Source organism: Carassius gibelio, chromosome B23 (assembly GCF_023724105.1).
Source record: "Carassius gibelio isolate Cgi1373 ecotype wild population from Czech Republic chromosome B23, carGib1.2-hapl.c, whole genome shotgun sequence".
In the NCBI taxonomy this organism is placed as follows: Eukaryota; Metazoa; Chordata; class Actinopteri; order Cypriniformes; family Cyprinidae; genus Carassius; species Carassius gibelio.
Window position 1 is genome coordinate 18,558,390 of NC_068418.1, and position 21,358 is coordinate 18,579,747.

Sequence of the window (21,358 nt, forward strand, 5' to 3'; positions counted from 1 at the left end):
GTGTATATAAGAAAATAAAGCTTCCCTCCACCTCATTCACCAAAGCCTGACGTGATAGGACCTTCAACCTGCTGCAGAGATGAACTGTAACCTGCTCCTGTCCTGCTCCGTCCTCCTGCTCTCCTGCAGTCATCTGTTAGCACATCCTGTTTCTGACACAGCTGACATGACTTACAGCGGCCCTGGTGAGTGCATTCAGACATAATGTTTCAGATGTTATTATTTCTCTTACTTTCTCTTGCAAATTTATTCATGGATGTTCAGGATCAATAAATGCTTAAATATATATTGAAGTATTTTCCAAGGAGACATTCTTAGAACAGTCTCTATCTCTCTCTCTCTCTTTCTTTTCCACTGATACCCATTTTCATTGACAACTGGCTTAAATTAGTAGACAGGGTGCAAAAATGCAACATTCATTTTGTAATACTGGTGCCAGATAGCAATGCATGCAATTCTGCCATAGCTGATGAAATAAGGACTGTCTGATTGCTGCTTTAGATTCAGTGGAAGAGGCCGGAGGCGTCAGTCCAGATGATTTCTCTGTCTCTGATCTCAATGATCTCCTGCAGAGGGCGGCAGTCCTGGAATATTCCCCGCTGCTCAGCCGAGAGAGTGAGATTCATTTATCTGACACAGACATTTAATCTCAAAAGATACAAGTGCACAATATTTCAGTGTTACTGAAAGTACTTCTGCAGACGAAAAGAAATCCCTCTTTTGTATGCTCATACTGTTTTTTTCACAGATATCAAAGTGCCTGGGCAGATTCCTAAAGAGGCTCTTAGAGAGGTAAATGAAATAATCTCTAAGCATGTAAATAATGCTGTGTTCATGTGTCTACATTTTCATGCAAATATGTGAGCAACAGCCTCTCTTTCTCTTTTAAGTTACTGTTAGAAAAACCGTATCGCCTCATTCCTCCCAGCGGCCTGTGGGGCGGCAGGAGACAGTTCAGGAAGAGAAGCGGCGGTGCAGATTGCTTCTGGAAATACTGTGTTTGAGGCATTCGTGACATACTGAACTGAGTCACAGGGCTTTTATAGCTATTCGTACCAGTATGGACTCTCTCTTTCACACACACCCACACATAAATATACATAATACAAAAGCAAAAATATACAGGACACAGTTATAAAACTTTTGTGCAAAACAGTTGCTTCACAGAGAGACTGATGTAAACCACTAACGTAAAGTATCTGAGATTTTTTTTTCACATATCTTCAGCTTGTATGTGTCTGTAAATTTTGAATAACATATAATTCTGGAATATTTGAAATAAGTCTTTATAGAAGAGACCACAATAGCTGTACTGTATATGACATATAACTGTAAACTATAAATAAATGCAAAAATAAAATAATAAAAAAATGCCTCCATTATTTGTCAATAATGTTGTAACCCCCCCACCCCCTGCCTGCCCCTATGTAAAATGAAATACAGAATTTGTATTTGTATATTTTACAACTCCTTTTATTTCATGTTTTACAATGAGTTCTTCACAGAGAGAGCATGCGGATTGATTGGTTCAAGCTATTTTGAGACTGATGAATCAAACAGGCTATTCTTCAACCTCGGAGGCTGGACATCCACTTAGCTGGAGATGACAAACGGTATCTAGATGCATCTACGGACTTACTGAACACACACAAAAAGAAAAATACAAGCCAAAGTTATGCTATGATACGTGTTCAACACCACTTGCCACCTTTACTCTATTTCACCAAGTCTTCTATGGGTCCATTAATAACCTTTAACATCCACAGAACTTTCCATTGCAATAAATGTTCTTTATAGTGGAAAAGGTTCCTTGGAAAATGTAAATATTCACTACAGTAAGAAAAAAAAACAGCTCTCTTAAGAACTGATCACTTAAAATTCCAAAAAGTTTTTATTTTATTTTTTTATGCCCATTAAAAATCATGCTGTTGCTGTTTTACAAGAACAGCAGTTCAGCGGTTGTTTGATTACCTGCTGTGTACTCTTGGGGGTAAGGCTCTGTGTATTGTTACTCCTAAACGTGGCAGGTCTCTCTTCTCCAGATCCTCAGTATTAGGCCACAGAACCTCAGGAGAGTCCATCAGATCTGTGTCCTGTCCCTTCTGCTCAGTTACTGGAGTCATCGCTCTCATGAGCTCTATCATCTAACAGCACATACACACACACACACATGCAGTAGTTAAGAGTAGTTCAATATTCCATAAACAAAAACAGCTGAATGAACTATTTCTAATTTTTATGACTACATAAGTGTCTTCACCTCTCTGACAGTGTGAGCAGCAGTGTGTACAGGCTGACTGTCGCCCCACGACACACACAGCAGCAACAGACAGACAGACATACCAAACATCCTCTTCATTATATCTGTAAAGCAGAACACAGTCATAATGATGCACTAATAATTTATGTCTCAAAAAACGTCATTGTTTCATAAATAAATACATAAGTTACATAATAAAAGAAAATAACCAACAAATTTGCAAATTAGGCATTAAACATATATATACACACACACAAATTGAAAGAAAAAATAATTTTCAGTTTTTCATATAATGATCCTTTTTTTTTGGACATGCACTATATGTACATGTACAACTGAATTTTTTTCTACAAAACATATGACATAATGATTAGCACAAAGAAGCAAATCAGAACCGAAATACAGTGAATGATACATAGCCTCACTGTTGAAAAAATAACAAACACTTTGTTCCTTACCTGAACAGCCTCCAGCTATTCCCAGGTGGTCGTTGTTGTACAGAACACAGCGCTACACTGAGCTTAAAGTCTTGTCTTCACAGTTTATATCCTTAGAGGAGTATGACCAATAACCACGTGTTTAGAGTCTAGAGGGCAGTTACCTGGCCCATAAACCCTGCCAGTAACTGACCCCATCACTGTCCCCTAATAATAAAGCAAAAAATGCCTCTTCAGCACAAGCACAAATGCACACACAGCAGTCATTTCCTGTTATCATAAACTATTATTCCCATAATTATCACAGTTTAAAACATTTTCTTTTAGTTTAGTTTTAAAAATACACTAAAATAACTTGAAAAACAGGCTTATCTTAAGTTTTCCCCTTTTATTATTTTACAGCAGAGAGAATATAAAGCATTCAGAAAACATTTTTCATATTTTAAGGGCAATTCAAAACATTTTGCATGGCTTCAGCAGCTGAATTCTCTTTTTTAACATATCCATCGATTCAGTGACTCTTTAACATGCACAATTACAAAAATAAATAGCTCAAACCAGGGGGAAGGAAGAAAAACAAAGACATTTAAGAAAAAGGAAACAAAAAAAATAAAAATAAAAATCAGGGGTCGTCAGGAAAGGAGAGGGCTACATAATTGGGAAAGACACAGAGAAAGACAGCTAGAGAGGAGAGGAAAAGTAGATCTAACACTAGTTTAACATGCAAAGTGTAGAGAGCCCCAAGTGTAGCTTGTAATAAAGGCAGGGCCACTATTTTCTGGGTTTGAAAGGGATGAAAACGTGCAGCTCCATGAAGGGTGTCATATAAGCACTGTCCTTAAACTACTGCATTCTAATCTCACAATACTGCCATTTGCATAAGAGTAAGTCAGCTACGTGTGTCCAACATATCGCTGTCCCCATTAGGTCTACAGGTCTCCACTTCAGGAATTGCTTATTGCTCTGTGTCCATGAGTGGTGGGATGTTTCCTAGGGCCCTGTCCTCCCTTTTCTAAAGAATGGATGCGCAGGCAAGGCAGTCTCTGTTCGAAGACATTGATGCGACAGACAAAACTAATGAGGTATCTTCTGAGGGCTGAGCTGTGATACCGTTAAAGCTGAAGCAGAATTGTCCAAATGAACCCGTATGCGACCAGATGAGGTTATTGTCTGGCGTTTATAATCTATAGCTATTCTTTAAAATGTTTTGAAATGACTATCTATGACTACAATAAAGTGATGATGATGATGATGCTGTTGATGAATCGATCTGAGCAGCACTTTTTCATTATTGTGATACAGTATACCCACGGCAGTGTGTTTATACAGTGACTACAGGATCCGGTGAAGCTGCACTAAACCGAAACATCCATGCGTATTTACACAAGCATCAGACGCATTCGCATTCGTAGATCTGCACCATTGCAACGGGCTTTATCACTCTTATCAACACCAGGCAGTTGTTTGACAGTTTGTCAAACCAGTTTTTAGGGACCTAGGGTACTCTAACTCAGCTCACATAGTTGATTAAAAAAAGGTGAACAGCATGACATGTTCAGAATCACAGTAATTTGATCAGGACAGTCTGGCTCGTTTCCCAATAAGCAGCAACTAATTCTCAAGTGACCTGCTCTATCTCCTCCTTTTCTCCAGTTTGGCACCTGAGTTAAGATACAAAAGTGAACCCGTCAGATTTACACCCGAGGTTTCAACTGCACTAGTGCCTTGGACACTTTAACGCTGATATGGACACAGTTCTGTGGCGCGTGTTTTCGTATGAGGTACACGTTTTTTTTAACCTGTTTTTGTGGTGTAGTAGTTGAAAACAATGGGAATGTAAATGGAAAGTGGAGTGAAACTGAATTCGAAAACGAAACAGGAAGCCAAATTCTATTTAAAAAAAAGATTCATGCTGCCCCTGTAAATATGAGTAGTACTGACAAATTGCCAGCTGTTTAGACTTTTTGTATTGTAAAGTTAAGTTACGTTTCGAAGCCCTCTGTCTGTTTCAAGTTCTGCAACCCATAACACCAGCTGCTTTACTGAACAGTATTTCTTCGACAAGTCTACCTGACTACCAAATCTACAAAAATAAGCATGCTTTGGGTGCTCTTTCAGTCACCCAGTTATCTATGTTACCCATGCAAGCATAATAAGACTCGAGAGTTGCCACCGCAGTGCATCAGCTGACAACCTATTCTGCTACCGGAATGATGAATGCAAGGCAAGAACCAGCCGGACAGAATCTGCAGTCCTCGCCGGTTCATCTGGCAGTTCCATAGAGGACGTGAGTTATGACAAAGCCATAAATTCTTGGTGCGCTAAAATGAGATACACGGAGAAAGCACGGACAAAGAAACAAGTTACATAACGGTAAATAAAAACGGACAGACTATAATTCAGTTCTCGCTAATGCCAGTCCATCGCAAACCTCACATGCAGACTGACACGGCTCGCTGGATTTAGAATACGATCAGGCACTTCCAACATAAGCGCTCTGAAGAAAACATTTACATATCATTCTCTTGAACAGAGACGCAAATAGTAAATATGACAAAAAAGCATTTTAACATGAGGGGAAACTGAAATCTACACATTTTTTCAGTGCATTAGAACTCATTCTCAAGAGCGCTTTCATATACTTTCTCCTGTTCAAAAGCCACAGCGACACCTGCTGTTAAAAGTAACGTCACTGCAACACCGGTGAAACGGATTGATCTTTGGAGGTCTACCTGGCCCTTGTCGCCAACGTTTTAGCACCAAAAGAATCCCGTTTAAATGCATAACAGGGAACCCAGCTTTTCAATCAGTGTAGCAGTGTGGATCGTTCATAATTTCAGGCAGCTTCTTTACTGTCAACTCACAGGTTTTTTTTGCACATCTTGTTGAATTAGACTGTCAGAATGTTACACTTAAAGCTGCATAACGCCGCTGTAAGCTCCACTACCTGCATAACAGAAAAACATACTTTACATCATTTCATTGACATAATAATTATTCAGAACACAAAACAAACAAATATACAGTACAAAGAAACCAAATGAGATATGTGATCCACTTAAAGATCCTTCCTGAATACACCATCATCCTTGACCGACTGTGTTGCTGCTAATGCAAGTGAATCTGATCGTGTTTTACCAGGTGATTATCTGTTCAGCAATGATTAACTTCCTTTAAGCAGTAGCATTCACATTACTTGGCACCATTGGCAAAAAGATTCTTGGTAGCCCAGAAAAAACAAACAAACAAACAGATGTAAACATAACCTAATGATCATTTTGCCTTTTCTCCTACCTCTTAAATACAGTATTTTTCATAATTGCAGGAAAGTCATGCTTCAGCAAAATGCTCTTCTCAAGAACATTCAAAGTAAAATAAAATACTCTTATAGTGAAATAATTTTAGAGAGCATAGCCACTAATGCTTTTGAACTCTTTTTTTGTATCTTTGTTCATTTTTGTCATGCACATACAATAGCTTGACTTTATCCCAGGTATTTACACTATGTACAAACGATACAACCATACTTCTTAGGCATTCAAACAAAACTATACAAATATTCAGATTTTGATGCTAATTTCTTTTGATCCCTTTCAATGAGTAAAATAATATATTTCTAAAATACAATCCCGCTTAGATAAATGTTTTACTTTGCGTACCGGCAACCCTCTTTATGTACAGGAACCGCTCAATTGTCAAAAATATGGATTCGTCTAACCCCAGGTGTGGAGACTCTTTAAAGTATGTCTAAGATATCAAGGCAATGCATGTCAGTTTCCTTTAAAGAGCTTAGAAAACCTCTGAAGTTGATTTTTTTTTAACTGAACAAAGTGACCGTTTAACATTGGATTAACAAAAGAAAACTTTACAAACTTGCCAATAGTAATTGATGGGCAGAGGTGACGACATTTGGTGTCTCCAGTACATTCATGGAGTTAAAACCAAACCAATGAAAAGACTGTGGCCTAGTCTCAAGCATGCATAAGACAAGCTCTGTCCGGAGCGATCCACTGCACTGTGATGCCTCACTAACTTTGAACTGGCAGAAAATGATCAATTTGAAAACAGTTGTTGGTTAAAACTGTATGTATACCTGTGTTTTTCACACATCTTATTAGAAGATCAACATTAGCATTTGATACGTCACCCAAGCCTGCTCGTTTCCCTCTTACATTCATTTGCTACCCAGTCCTCTTGTAGCTAGGAAAGACTGGTGCGCATAAGGGACAGACTGGAAGAAGTTTCTGATGAATTTGTCTGGTTGTGGAGTAAAGCATATACAAAAACTAATTATTCATCATTTTTGGTAACAATTTTACCCACTAAACACTTCTTTTAAATAACTATGAAATACACTCGGAACAGGTCCGGCCATGTTTCTGTGTCGACTCCATATTATGTCAACTTCATTTATCTTCTCTTTACAAGCCACTGAAGAGCAGGACTTCCGTCCATCCTTTTTTTTTTCTTTTTCAAACAAAACATCTAAATGCTCATCCAAAATGACAAATCAATCCATTAAAAAGTGCAAAAAATGCCATGAAGCAAATGTTCCTCCTTAAACAACGTCCTTAGAGTTTTTGATCCACAGCAGTTGGCTCTTTCCTTCAATAAAGAAACACAGAAGGAATAAAGAGATATGAAAAAACGCAGTTGTTTAGTAGCCGAAGTATCAGTCATACAGTAGTAGTAAGAGTTGCAGTGTTCTTGCTATTTTTTTTTTCCTCTTGTAAAACGTCTCTGGTTGAAACAGAAAAACTGAAAGGAAGAGTCTGGAGAATAATGTCACATTGTGAGGGGGCTCTTCTGGACGCTCTCATGTTCCCTGGCCTTTCTCAATTCTCTCACTCTGAAAAACAACAGGCAGATATATAAGGGACACAGGTTAAAAGGGTAGCTTCTTTCTTGTGTAGAACACAAAAGCAGATTTTCAGCAGAATGTCCAAGCCGCTCATTTCCACACAATGAACCTGAATGACTGTCCCTGTCATACATTGTATAGAAATAACATAACCTTGACATTCTTCTAAACATCTCTTTTTGTGTTCCAAAGAATAAAAAAAAAGTAATGGAACAACTTTTCAAAGTTTAATTTCTGGGCAAATTAGCCCTTTTAACAGAAAAGAACAATGGTGTGCTTTAAGAAAACCCTTTAAAATGTATTCATTGATTGTTATGAGATTGCGTGGTTTATGTAGAACACCAATTAAAAGCTACATTTGTTTTCTATTCGAATATATTTTTAAATGTTATTTGTTCCTGTGACCAAATCTGAATTTTCAGCAGCCATTACTCCAGTCTTCAGTGTCACACGATCTTTGAGTAATCATTCTAATATACTAATTTAGTTCTCAAGATATATTTCTTCTTGAAAACAGTTGTGCTGCTTAATATATTTCTCGAAACTGGTAGCATATATAATTTAATATAATAATTTTTATCATAATATAATTAGTTTGAAAAAAGAACACTCTTCAAGCCAGTGCTCTATGCACAAGTTCTTCACTGATGTTTGCCCCATTTTCTTCATTGCCTCACCCTGTAAGTTTCTGCACTAAGTAGATATATAGGACAAAAAGCTTAAAATAGTCTGCATTTCATTTAATACAAAATCAGTTGAAACTTTCTCATCTTGTCACTTCTGACAAGAAACTAATGATATAGGCTGATTTTTCTGTTAATGTCCTTTTGAAACATGATGCTCTAACATCTGATGAAATACAGCTGACAGCTGCACAGGGTAATGCAACCAACTTAGCTTTTATACTATGTTTTTTTTTTGTATACAGATATATCTACAACCAAACAAATAAAGAGAGATTGACAGTCAGTTCCCACTGCAGCATGTGCAATAAAACTGGCTATAGCTGAACTAGTCAGAACCAAACACATAAGCCAGAGAGGCAGCCAGTTTTCTCTGGGTCACATATTTTCCAGCATGCCTCATTGTCAAAGAGCAAGACTCATTATCATATATTCATGCAACATCGCTTAGACCAAACAACCTTCTGTTCTTCCGTCTATTTTATATTTTCCTCTTTACAAATACAGTAAATAAAGGAAATGTAAATAATCAAGACAGGAGACAAAGGTGCTTGTTTAATGTAGTGTCCCAGTGGTTATACACTATAGAACGACTCAACCGATATCCTGAGGCCGCAGTCATCTGTGCATCCAGTTGGTAGCTGTCATGCAAGCAGGCATCAAGCAGTGGTGATGAGAGGGCAAGAAGGAGCAAGAGGGGAAGAGAAGGGGGTCTTTGTGTGCATGTGACGAGCGAGAGGGGGAGAGATAGAAAAAAGGGAGACATACTGAATCGCTGAGGCTGCACTCACCCGCTTGAATAGTCTATGGTCCATCAAGGGGCTTTGCATTAACAGCAAAACAACACCAGACAGCTATTAGCACACAGCAGATATCATGATGGCGAAGGAGGGCGAGGAAAAAGAGCCAAGGCAAGGGAGGAGCACCTTTCACTAAACCACTCACGATTAATGAATCTATATTGGAACGTGTCACATTTGTATTTGTATCAGCAGTGTTTCAGGTAGAGGATGAATAGAATGGCCAGTAGTGGGCGATGTGGCGGTGGGAGAATACCTGTGGCGGCAGCGGCGGAGGAACCTCATGATCTTGCGGGCGGCCTGATCCTGCCTCTTAGTGAGAAGACTGCTTCTGAAACAGAAACATCGCTCTTTAACACATTTAATTTTGCACATTACATCTAGTACATGAATAAAATATCTCACAGGGCAAAACTCAGAGCAGTATGCCACTTGGAACAGATTCATAAGAGCTATTGGCTGAGCACAGAAGATCAAACGGCAATTGGAATCAGATTTGGACTGAATTTACGAGGCAGTGATTCATCACATTACCTGCGTTTGTGCTGGACCAGTGCTCTGGTGGCCGCTCTGCGGTGAGGCCTCAGCCGGCCGAACTCTCTGTAGCTGCGGTAGCACTGCTGGATCAGCACGGCCGCCCGCCGGCTCTGCTGGAACTTCTTCTGCTCGTGGTAGCTGCGGAACTTACTCTGGATAAGGATGGCGGCCTGCGTCATCTTCTTATAAAGTGCATACTGATACATAAACACATTAATGAAGACATTAATGACAAAAATTTAATTGCTCCCTATTCAACTCACATGGGCCACATACACACTACACACTTTAGAGAGTGAAAAACACATTTAAACAACAGGAGGGTGAGTAAATGATGTCAGAATTAAAATTTTGGGGTGTATTATCAATTTAAGTACATCAGTAAATTATCACATGTTTTTGAGTAACTCTCAGAACTGCAATGATTGACAGAGTGTAAATTCTAGCAAAGTTGTTCCTATAAAGGTGTTTGCAGTGGTAAATAAGTAACATTTAAAGACATCATGTCTATCAATATTGCCGTGATCACTTACTGTAAGTGTCTTGAGGCAGAGTTGCTTATAAATATAGGCAGTAGCAGATTGGAATTTTTAAATCTTGATTCTAGAATACAGTAATGTATTTTAGCTTATGTAACTGAGGCACACTGCTTGTTTTTGGGCTTCTTTTACTTCTTCTTCCAGACTTAATTACTGATTATCTAGAAGAGGGGTTTGCAAACCTTTTAAAGCCAACAATCACTTAAAGATATGTTGCCCTCAAGGAACATTTCCTAAAATATAAAAGCAGATATATATTTTTTATTCATAAAGAGCTGTTTATACTGTGTGAGACAAAAAGCTTTATATACAGGCAACATGTTTCCAAAATTAAATTACTGACTTCTGCATTGTTACTCTATTGAAGCCAATGCAAATTACTTAAATATGATCTAGAAAATATTGACTTTGTATTAAGTTCAACCCATTATTATGTAATATTAGATTGCAAAAACCTTTAAAAAAATGAATATTGTTTTTAGAGAATTGAAAGTTTTCTATTGTACAGTTAAATGTCACAGCTCTGAAAAGCATTTTGTAGATTTTCTGTGGAGCCTCTAAAACACTTTTGCAGCCATCTGCAGGTCTCCAGAAACAATCTGAATCCCCGTGTCCTAGCGAGATCGGTCTCTTTAGTCACTATATGGAGCGTCCCTTGCAACTACTTCCGTCAAAATATGCGAATGAAACAATGTGTAAATGGTCATTGCTATTAAATCAGTTTTAATATTCATGCAGACAAAACAAAATCTGCTTTAAATAATGCATGAACAATCAAAAAAAAAATTACCTTCAAGGCTATCCATGTTAGCTTGCAAAAAAAAAAAAAAGATTTGTCAGGAATGGGAAACCGTGTGACCTTACACTTAGGGCTCTTCAAAAGCTTTTAAACAATTCCCACAACAGCAGGCCCTTATAATTGACTCAAGTGCATTTGCTGGAGCTTGACGTATTAACCAGACATCCAGCAAAGGTTGGAAAAGTCAATGTCACAGCATCTTAAAGTATTACCTGCTTGTACTTCCTGTAACAGCGCTGAATGACAGCAGTGGCTACTTCCTGTTGCTCGCGCAGTGGGCGTCCCTGCAAAGAGAGAGGGAAACGGGTTGGTCTGAGGAATGGACAACAGTTGGGAGACGCCCACTAGGCTCTTCACTTACAGGACAATGAAAGTGATAGAGAAAAGATGACCTTCTCACTTAACCGCAGCTGGTGCTGAGAGAGCAGACGCCTCTGAGCACAAGCCGTCAGTCTGGCCAGCTGGTGAGTCTTTGTGGAAACTCATTACAGGCAGCCACAGGAGGCAACAAACGCTCTTTATAATAAGCCAGGCCATGCGCTGGTTAAGCCACCTTACCCATGCTGAAGCTGTGGGGACTGACTACTCTGTGTCTGTGTGTCTACGAACTCATAATGAAGGACAAAGCAAGAAGGAGACAGAGGGTGTCCTGTGTTTGTTCCTACCAATACCTGCACACAGACGTTTACATCCTGTCTCTATTCACACATCAACACAAGCGCGTGGCACCCGAGCCTCTGGCCTGTACCTTGTACTTGCGGAAAGCGGTCTGCACCAGCCGTGCGGCTTCGTAGAGTTCCCTCTGCTCGGGGTCGGACAGCGTGAGCTGGGCCAGCTCTCTCTCCACTTTGCTGTTGGAGGCTCTGAGAAACTCACTCCACTCGGACGGAGCAGGCAAGGTCGGCTTCTCAAACTGACCCTCACGCATGGGCGAGTTACCCGGGCTCAGGCTAGGGTTGGAGGGAGGGGTCAGGGGTTCACTGTATATGGGACTGCTCAAAGAAACAAAACACACACACACATACATACATGGAGTTAGCGGGCTCCAGGCATACATTTAGTTTTTCTTTAAGCACATCCTAAAAAGGGTGGGAAATTAAAAGCACAGCAGGCTGACTTTACTTTGACATTTGGGTAATTACAAATATTTTCGGCTGCTGTTCAAAAATTATTTTGATGATGAATTCAGTACATAAAAACATCTGAATGTTCGTAGAAATTTACTATTATAGTTTAGAAAAAAAATGTCATATGTTGCAAAAATTATATATAATCTACTGTTCAAATGTTTTTTAAAGAAGTATCTTATGCTTACCAGGGCAGAATTCATTTGATTAAAAAAATTAAAATAAAAAATAAAAACCAATTTGAACTTTTTTTTCTATTTGACTATATTTTCAAATGTAATTCCTGAATTTTCAGCAGTCATGACTACAGTCTTAAGTGTCACATGGGATTCAAAAATACCTAAAGATATTAATATGCTGATTTGGAGCTAATTAATTCTTTAAAAGTTCTTTTTTTCTTTTTAGATTTTTCAAAAAGAGTTAGAACCACAACTACATTGTTCACTTTTTGGTTAATGCTTAATATTAATTCTTGATGTATTTTTTCCACATACATTTCACATACACAGTGAGTTGTTTTATTGAAAAAGTAAAATATTTTTGAATATTCAAAAAACTTGTTATTTTTTATTAAGTAATGACATCCACTAACCTCAAGTGGATGATGCTGGGCAAGTGTTCCACGTCTCCCAGGTAATTGGCTAACCAGCTCATGGTGTTGGTGAGCCCACTGTTGTCCAGAGGAACAGACTCCAAGGTTGGAAAATGTTCCCGCTTGATACGCTCCGGAGTGGCCTCAATGATGTGCTCTGCCAGGCTCATCATATTCGCCTGCGAGGTGCACAAACACATGCATTCAGTGTTAAAGAAGCACAAGTGACAAAATGCACACATACACATGCTAACCCGACAGATCAATCAAGTGCTGGGGTGTTTACTTTTGGAGGAACACACTGTTACAGCCCCTCTATCCCCATAGAATGACAGAGATGAATGAGGCTGAACTAACTCCTGGCGATGGGAGCAAATCAATGACAGAAGTGTATTATAGGGTGACGAAAGTCTGGAAAGAGAGTGGGGCCGCAACTGCCGCTCTCTAACACTGATTTCACATCTCAGCAGGATGGATGGTGTTCTATATCTCCCTCGGCCTTTCTATGCTTGTAGCTGTGTTTGTTTGCAGAGTCTCTTACAACTGACAAATGAATCAGTACAGGTGTAAATGAGGCTGGCTGAATGCGAGCGAGTGCCAGTTAGGGCACCGTGTGAGTTTGTTTATGTGCACTTCTCTTACCTGCAGGTCTTCCATGTGTGAGAGGCAGTCCTGGTTCTCTAGATCCTCCTTGTAAGAAAGTATCTCAGTGTCTACCATCTCTCTCTCCACCATTCCCAGCATGCTGAGGGATCTGCCACGCTGTCGCAACCGGCTGGCCAACTTCTCCTTCCCTACTCCACTGATGCCTCCCTTCCTGAGCACTTCTCTAGGGCCCCATTTATGCCCTCCGCGGTAAGAGGCCATCTTGGCTTGCGGAATTCCCACTGTCCCCAAACCCCCCTCTGAGACACTCTTATCTGGGCTGGATGGGGTGGAAGGAAGGGTCTTAGGGCTGGTTGACAGTTTATGTGTCTGCTGCTCCATGTTCAAGGGAACCGACATGGGCTTATCCAGCTGTGCTTGCACGAGCTCGGGGTTGGGCTTGTGTTTTTTGGCGAGGGGGAGGTCCTGCTGGCACTCGTTGCTGTAATAGCTGGAGGGCTCTGATCTCGGTCTTCTCAAATCTAGGCACAAACGAGAAAGAGAGAGTGAGTTGCACTCAGAGCAGAGGATGGATATGATATTTCCATTACATTTGCTCTGTCTCTTAGGTGCTATTAGTGTTAATCTAAAAGAATAAGACTGCTGGAATTAGATTGTGCAGCAAGTACTGCTCGTTGAAGCAAATATAATAAGGTATCACATTAAGCAAGCAAATCTGCTATAATCTTTTTAGGAAAGCAATAGTAGTTCATCTGTTTTCTAAATAGCGTAGCTTTTCCAGTAATGAGCAACAAGCAGCAGCTTTTCAACATGCAGCTTAAGTGAGCTCTCCTAAAATGCCCCCCATCTGTCTCATATGTTGTGAGTTAACATTTATCCATTAACGTTTAATGTTGTCAAGATTCATTCATTCTCAGTAAAGACATTTATGTCACAGAAGACTTCAAATAAATATTAAAATAATGCATCATGTTTTCTAAAGAGATATTAAGCAGCAAAAAATTGTTTGCAAAAATTACAATATGAAATGTTTCTTGAGTTCCAAATCAGCATATTAGAATGAGTTCTCACAGTTATTTTAAATTTTAATAATATTTCACAATATTGATGTTTTACTCTTTACTTTAAAATAAACAATGAGAAATCTCACTGATTCCAAACTTTTGAATGGTAGCATATATATTATACAAATAGGATGTATATGTGTATGTAGAGTATGTGTAGTAGTATATATTAAATGTAAAATAAAAAAAAATAAAAATTAAATTAAATTTATGCATTTAGCAGACGCTTATATCCAAAGCGACTTACAGTGCAATCAGACTATCAGTTTTTACATATCATTTATTAGAAAATGCCCCCTTAAAGTGATGGTTTACCTAAAACTGATAATACTGTACTATCATCATTTACTCAATCTCAAGTTGTTCCATACTTGTATGAGTTGACGGTAGCCATTGATTTCCATAATAATTTATTTCTATACTATTGATGTCAATGGCTACAGTCAAACATTTGGTTACCAACATTCTTTAAAATTTCTTCTTTTAGTGCAAACAGAAGAAACAAAACTACAGGTATGGAACAACTTGAGGGTGAGTAAATGAGGACAGAATTTTAATTTTTGGATGAACTATCCCTTTAAATAGCTTTCATGTATTTAGCAACTTTTTGTTAGCAGCTTGTAGAGTAGCTAAATACATTAGAGGTTCTTACCAGGGTTCTGGTTGGTGCAAGGGCTTGTAGTAGTGGTGGCTGTACCAGTGTTCTGGCCGCTGGGGGCCACCATACTGTCACTGCTCCAGCTGACCATCCAGCTGTTGGAGGTGGGGATGTCGGGGTTGGGAGAGAAAGACATGCTAGAAGTGGGAGGTAAAGAGGATGGGGTCTGCTGCTGTTGCTGTTCCTCCCTCTCGAGCTGCTCCAGACACTCTGCCAGCTTGGTGTGGCCACGGGAGCGGGCGATGGAGAGGGGCAGGCGCCCTAGAGAGTCTGGGATGGCCAGTGCTCTCCGGTCCCATTTGTACAAGACCACAGCTGCCTCTAGGTGACCCAATGCACAAGCCCACATCTACAACAAAGAAACAAAGAACAATTGGTGTGGGAAAAGCAAGAAAGTTACTGATTATTTGCCAAAACTCAATTAGTATTGATTAAGCAACACACCAGTGGAGTACAAGAGAAGTGATCCACGTTGAGAGGGTCCACCTCAAGTTCCAGATCAATGCTGTCTGCATGCTTTGTGCTGGATAAGACAACAAATACCATTTCTCACAGTTAGCAATCAGCACAAAGTCAGCTTAAACATATTAACACATAGATGTAGACATATCTAAATGCTCTTAACCTACCGCCATTTGATGAGAGTCTGGATGAGGGTGGCGTAGCCTTGGCCTGCAGCAAGGTGTAGCAAGGTCATGCCCCGGAAGGTCTTGGAGTGAATCAGATGTTTAGATTTTGCCCAGCAGGCTCTGTTCATCATCTTCTCACAAACAACCACCACACGACTCTCAAAAGAGCTTCCTGCTTGTCCCGAGATACACTGCAGAAGAAAATGGAGGGCCCGACATCTTCACAAACTCAATGAACTGTCACAATCCACTGCTTTCTGCAATTATCATTATGGCTCAAATTGAAAGCTATAACTCATGAGTAGAAAAGCTGCAGCAATATACAGTTTGTGAACAAACTGTCTCAATGAATTGGTTCAACTGGCTCACAAAAGCAGTGTTAATAAACACCATGTTTTTAAAATAAGTAAACCTTTCAGCTAAGTGATGTAACTGAATTTTAGTATTGTTTATTGTAAATGCAATATACCTTTAGGTTCTTAATGACTATGTTTTTGTATTATTTCTGAAGGATCATGTGGCACTAAAGATAGGAGCAAAAACTGTTTGCAAAATCTATAGTAATAATAAAATGAAAATTCAGTTTTGTTTTTAAAATGCATTCTTATATCACACATAACAATTACTGATGTGCTGCTATACCTGAGACTGGCTATTGGAGCCTCCGTTTCCTCCACCTCCACCTCCCCCTCCAGTCCCTGCTGCTCCTCCGCTGCCCTGCTGCTGCTGACCGGCCATCTCAGCCATCCTGCGCTCCATCTGTTCCAGCCGCTCCAGGATGGACATTCTGAACTGGTTATCTGCAGAGGAACATTGTCAAGTTCACAAAACTTGGGTTCCAACATAAGTTTAAAACTCAAATTAGCTACTGAATGTACAACTAAAATACGGTTGCTGAAAATTGCACTATATCTCACTGAGGTCTGAAATAAATTCTTCTTTGGTTTAGCTCACATCCCCAAGCAAAATTCTATATTGGATGTTTAATTAAACTCAGTCATTACCCTTATGGTATCCAATCAAGACTCAGAGTCTGATGTTATCAATCACCACTTCCGTAATTGCAGTCATTATTATAAATTAATGGAATTAGTAATGAGGCACATCAACACATTCAGCTTTGGAAACACAGGGGTGAACATACACATACAGTAAATTATTTGGCATTTGTATTTCAGAACTAGAAGTTCAAAACTCCCTACCAAGAGTAGTGAGTGCCCACTGCTATATGGCAAGTGTGCCCATTGCTATGTGGTGGCTATGGTGTTCTAAACGGCTGCTAGGTTGCAGGATGAGTTAAATGCTTACAAAGTGACTTTTGTAACCCAAATCCAGACAGAGACAGAAATATCAAGCTGGCACCATAACTGGACTTTTGACACTAAACATATAGTAAAGTACTGGGACCAGCACAGGTGAGCTATAGCACTGGTACTCACAACTGTGTGTGCCTCGCATTGATAAGCCTGTTTCTGTGGCAACCTGCTGCTGCACGGTAACCAAGCGACAGGGGCATGCTGGGCTGCGGTTTGCTCTGGTGTCAGTTTATCGATGAATGGAATAATACATTGAGAGATGGCAAAAGTGCAAGGAGGTAAAAATCAAATCTGTATTGCCTGTGCTCCCTAGAAAAAAGTACTAAGTACTAAGTATAACTAGGTTTCTTACTAAGTATAGTTCAAATCGATTACCATATTTACTGACATATTGCTTAAGACTTTAACTACTCGTATACACTTGTACACTACTTGTACTAAGTGTTTGAATCATCAGTGGCAAATTCTTTAAATATGAAAACAAACTTTAAGGTTGTGAGTCAGGACAGCCGGCATTGTAGATTCAGGAAATAGTCCTCTGTTAAATGCGTTGCACACACAAATATTTGGTTTGAACAGTTCTGGAACAGTGTTGTAAATACAACTTAACCAATGATTTCTAGTTGTGTCCTCTTTCGGAAGGCCAAACAAAGTAGTTTTGCTTTCAAAACGAAAAACACCGCGTCTCCTGGATATGATGGTGGCTGCAACAATGCTACAGTTTCTCCTTTTCTCTTTGTGTGAACATTTGGGCGGCGTTAAGCAAATCTTCCCACACATTGATGTATACATGTGGGGGCGTGTTTAAACGTGGCGTTTTAAGAGGGCGTGGACGAGTCTTAACTTTTATAAACAACATCTCTCTGGTTGGAGTCTTACCAACTTAAGGGATCTTATCTATGCACGGACAGCTTGTAACACTCCAAAGAGAAAGGAAAACGTGAAATCGCATCATATGACTACTTTAAATGCAAGATATTTAAAGGGTACCTGAAGCATACTTGCAATAGTTCCACTTAAGTACAATCAAATATACGTCTGTATATCTTTAGATGGACTTCAGATTTACTTACACACAATTACAGTGTATTCAGTACAAATTTAGTTGTTCCAATTTAACAGACTTCAGGCCAGATTTACTATTAGCTTGTGCTAGCGCAAACCCTCATGTGGCGTTACATAAAACTACTGTCAGCTTTTACTAAAGACACGCAGTGGGAAATGCTTGCTAAAAAGGCATGGACAGTTATTTTTGAGACTTTAATGAATATGCATTTGTAGAAGTTCGCTCGTCAATTGACTGGTATTTGCGACATTATTTAACGGACAAAAAACACATCTTAAAGCAGGCGGTAATTTACGCTGCTCTTGGTAGATTGCACTGGTCATTATGGAAATTAGATATTGTGTCTGTCTTTTTTAATGTGGACCTTGTCAGTAAATCACCCGTGGAATTTTTCCTTCCCATTTATGGAATTGTGCTAATTTGCACTGTTTAGTAAATCTGGCCCCAAAATTACAAATGCAGGGTATTTTTATTAAGTACATAAATATGTAAGTGTATAAAAGTGAAAGTGACATACATACAAGTATGGTGACCCATACTCAGAATTCATGCTCTGCATTTAACCCATCCAAAGTGCACACGCACACACACCATGAACACACACCCGGAGCAGTGGGCAGCCATTTATGCTACAGCGCCCGGTGAGCAGTTGGGGGTTCGGTGCCATGCTCAAGGGCACCTCAGTTGTTGTATTGCCGGCCGGAGACTCAAAAACACAACCTTAGGGTTAGGAGTCAAACTCTCTAATAACTAGGCTACGACTTCCCACATATTTAGTTTATTTTTCACTAGGGCTAACATACTAGTAAGCAACATTTCTGTCTTTTACACTAAAAACATATATTTGTTTAATCCCGAAGGCTATGAATGTCACAAAGCAGGCAGGTATTGTTAGGTGAAAATGTCAGGAGTGGTGTTTAGAGGGCATGTACATAAACTGACACTGTTTGACAACTCAGTAAGTGTCTGGCTGCCTAAATGACACCAGTCATTGACAGCGATAGGTCACAGAGTTTTATACTGAACATCAAACTCAAGCAACATATGGTCTAGAGTCAACAACCCTGAGTCTGTTCATACCAGTACTTATGTTTTTAACTAAAACTATTTAAAATGTGTGATTTCAACGGTGTTTCTACGAGGGGTTTAGCATGTTACTAAGTAGTTTCCAGGGGTTATTTTCTGAGTTATTTTTCAAAGTTTAATACTTGACGTTAAGGATTTGTTTAAATCTCTTAAACCAGTCTCAAAGCCTTAACAACTACCATAAATAAACCTTGTTTATTTTTCATTTAAACGATGACTTATTTAATTAGTGGGCTTCAGTCTGCCAGCACATAGGGTTAAAACTATTCAGCCACCATGCCAGAGAGAGAGACAGAAGGAAAGTTAGCTACCTAGAGACTAAAGATGCCAAAAGAGCGGCTGTGTGGCAGCACCAGTTAGCAGCAGCATTGACATGTCTTTGTTCAGACACAGTGCTGCAGTCTGCTGCAGTGCAGATGATGTCATCTCCACCTGCTGCCTCGAGTGTGCTCAAAATGCCACACACGTACACTGCAGAGGGAGAGGGGGTTAGGGGGAGGAGCCACATTGCAGGGGGTGGAGAAAAAGAAGGGACCACCAGTCAGAGCTGAAGCAACACGGTGACACTTGCAACACTTTCCCATTTCTACATAAACTACAAACATGGCAGCCTATTTGTATAGAGGGCAGATATTTAATGATGTGAACTGAAACTAAAAATTGCAAGTTTTTCATTTTATTTAAATAAATAATCCATTATAATTTTCTCTTTACTTTTGCTGATCTATCAACACACACTACTTTCTTTAATAATGTCCATAAAGTATAAAATGGTTATCGGAAGAATACAGGCTACATGATAATCATTAAACTGTTATATTGCAGATGATTATGCCCAATCAAGACCACATTTGAAATATTATGAATTCTGGATTGTGACAGATTTATTGAACAGATTTTTTGTTTTATCAAATAATTGGTAAGAAGAGTCTGTTGCTTCCAAAAGCCTATATTTCAAAACATAATGTTTACTATACATTACAATTCTGCTGGGTTCAGCATGGGCCAGTATAATATAGAAACTCTACTTTCAGCATCGTGTCGGAGATACTTCTATGGGTGCTGTTCACAGTATGTGTGAAACAGGCCTAAGTCAATGTCACCATGTCTGTCTCTCCAGAGACTGCCTTCTTGTGTGAGCTGGTCTAAACTGCCTCTAACATTGCCTCCAGCTCCTGTTAAAGCTTTTCAACATCTGCCTTTGCCTCAATGCAACCTTCAACCACAACATTCTCTCGTCCTCTTTTCATCCCTGCTCTTAAAATGACTCATGGGCACTGAGTCATATTCATGGACGTCAGGCATACGTTGTGGATGTGAGCTGCGAGATCCTGGGGAGTAATGGCTGAGAAACGGAGAGTGCTGATAGACAGCTCAGTGAGACGAGAACTTTATTAAGGGTCTATTCACTATTTATTCCTGTGGGAGGCTTAATGAGTCAGGAGCTGCATACTCTGAGTGTGTGTTTATTTTCAGCTCAGGAACTTCTTCTATATCTTTGAGGATTCTGTTTATAGTGTCGCATATAAACAAACACCTGAAATTATCACAGAGATATTAATGATCTGTCTTTCAGCAAAATAGGCTAGCGGAGTCTCACTTTGTCTACTTCACTCTTCCATGCATCTTATAATGGCTGAGAGTGTAGTTATGGGAGCAAACACCTGGACTGCACTCAAACACCTGGACTTTTTGCACTAAACCACTGCAATAATGTACTACATTAACATACAATTTTGTGCAAGAGGATATAAGTTGTGGGTGTACCTGTTATCATCTTTCTGTTATACTAATGTTAACAGTGTCCACTTGTATGACATTATACACAAAGCTTGCTTTCATATATACATATATTTTTCAAACTGCATTTGAAAATAAATAAATAACACAGTCAATCTTGTGACATATGATCAAATTATATGCATGTCCAATTCATCAAGTGGCATCCAGTTGAAAAACTGACAAGCTGTGTACATTGCATTGTGGGATACAGTATTCCAGGCAGTGTGTTCTGTTTTGTACTGTGCATTTTGGCAAATGTATGTAGTTGATAATCTGAGTACTCAATGCTTACAGAAAACGGTATACTGAACTCTCATAGAGCAGTATGGTAGCATGCTGCTATTCTTAACTATTTATCCATCACAAAATCCCATGCATGGCCATCAGGTGGTGGATAATACCCCAGCTCTCCAGAATGATGGTGTTCTGGAGAACCCCCTTCCTGAGTTAAGCTCCGCTGGTTGACGTAGGCTGGTATTTAGTGGAGGAGAGGGGGAGTGATGCTGGCAGAGGCTC

At 39.5% G+C, this 21,358-nt stretch overlaps 2 protein-coding genes across 16 annotated transcripts in view; one reads left to right on the forward strand and one right to left on the reverse strand.

Annotated features, from left to right (window-relative positions):
• The first annotated feature begins 22 nt into the window (after nt 1-22).
• Nucleotides 23-1,334, forward strand: uts2a (urotensin 2, alpha). Its single transcript, XM_052593062.1, has 4 exons — nt 23-185; nt 502-615; nt 749-792; nt 891-1,334. Exons 1-4 carry the CDS (start codon nt 80-82, stop codon nt 1,002-1,004), a joined length of 378 nt encoding a protein of 125 aa, XP_052449022.1. The 5' UTR covers nt 23-79; the 3' UTR covers nt 1,005-1,334.
• Nucleotides 1,335-1,467: 133 nt separating this feature from the next.
• Nucleotides 1,468-21,358, reverse strand: part of camta1a (calmodulin binding transcription activator 1a) — a 352,256-nt gene continuing 332,365 nt past the window's right edge. For 4 of the 15 annotated variants that reach the window (XM_052593204.1, XM_052593209.1, XM_052593197.1 and 1 more), the window contains 12 exons: nt 16,235-16,392; nt 15,593-15,783; nt 15,408-15,486; nt 14,958-15,312; nt 13,278-13,762; nt 12,636-12,814; nt 11,665-11,908; nt 11,129-11,200; nt 10,908-10,928; nt 9,576-9,775; nt 9,298-9,372; nt 7,566-9,063 (listed from right to left, as the gene is read on the reverse strand). In XM_052593204.1, the coding sequence (XP_052449164.1) occupies nt 8,901-9,063; nt 9,298-9,372; nt 9,576-9,775; nt 10,908-10,928; nt 11,129-11,200; nt 11,665-11,908; nt 12,636-12,814; nt 13,278-13,762; nt 14,958-15,312; nt 15,408-15,486; nt 15,593-15,783; nt 16,235-16,392 (2,222 nt within the window). In that variant the 3' untranslated portion in view covers nt 7,566-8,900. The other 11 variants (XM_052593212.1, XM_052593206.1, XM_052593210.1 and 8 more) reach the window with 9 other exon arrangements.

Bases quoted from the DNA above. Each gene is read 5' to 3' on its own strand.
- uts2a (XM_052593062.1), top strand. From the start codon at position 80: ATGAACTGTAACCTGCTCCTGTCCTGCTCCGTCCTCCTGCTCTCCTGC. The intron at 616-748 runs GTGAGATTCATT...TTTTTTTCACAG, and splicing joins CCCGCTGCTCAGCCGAGAGA to ATATCAAAGTGCCTGGGCAG. The intron at 793-890 runs GTAAATGAAATA...TTCTCTTTTAAG, and splicing joins CTAAAGAGGCTCTTAGAGAG to TTACTGTTAGAAAAACCGTA.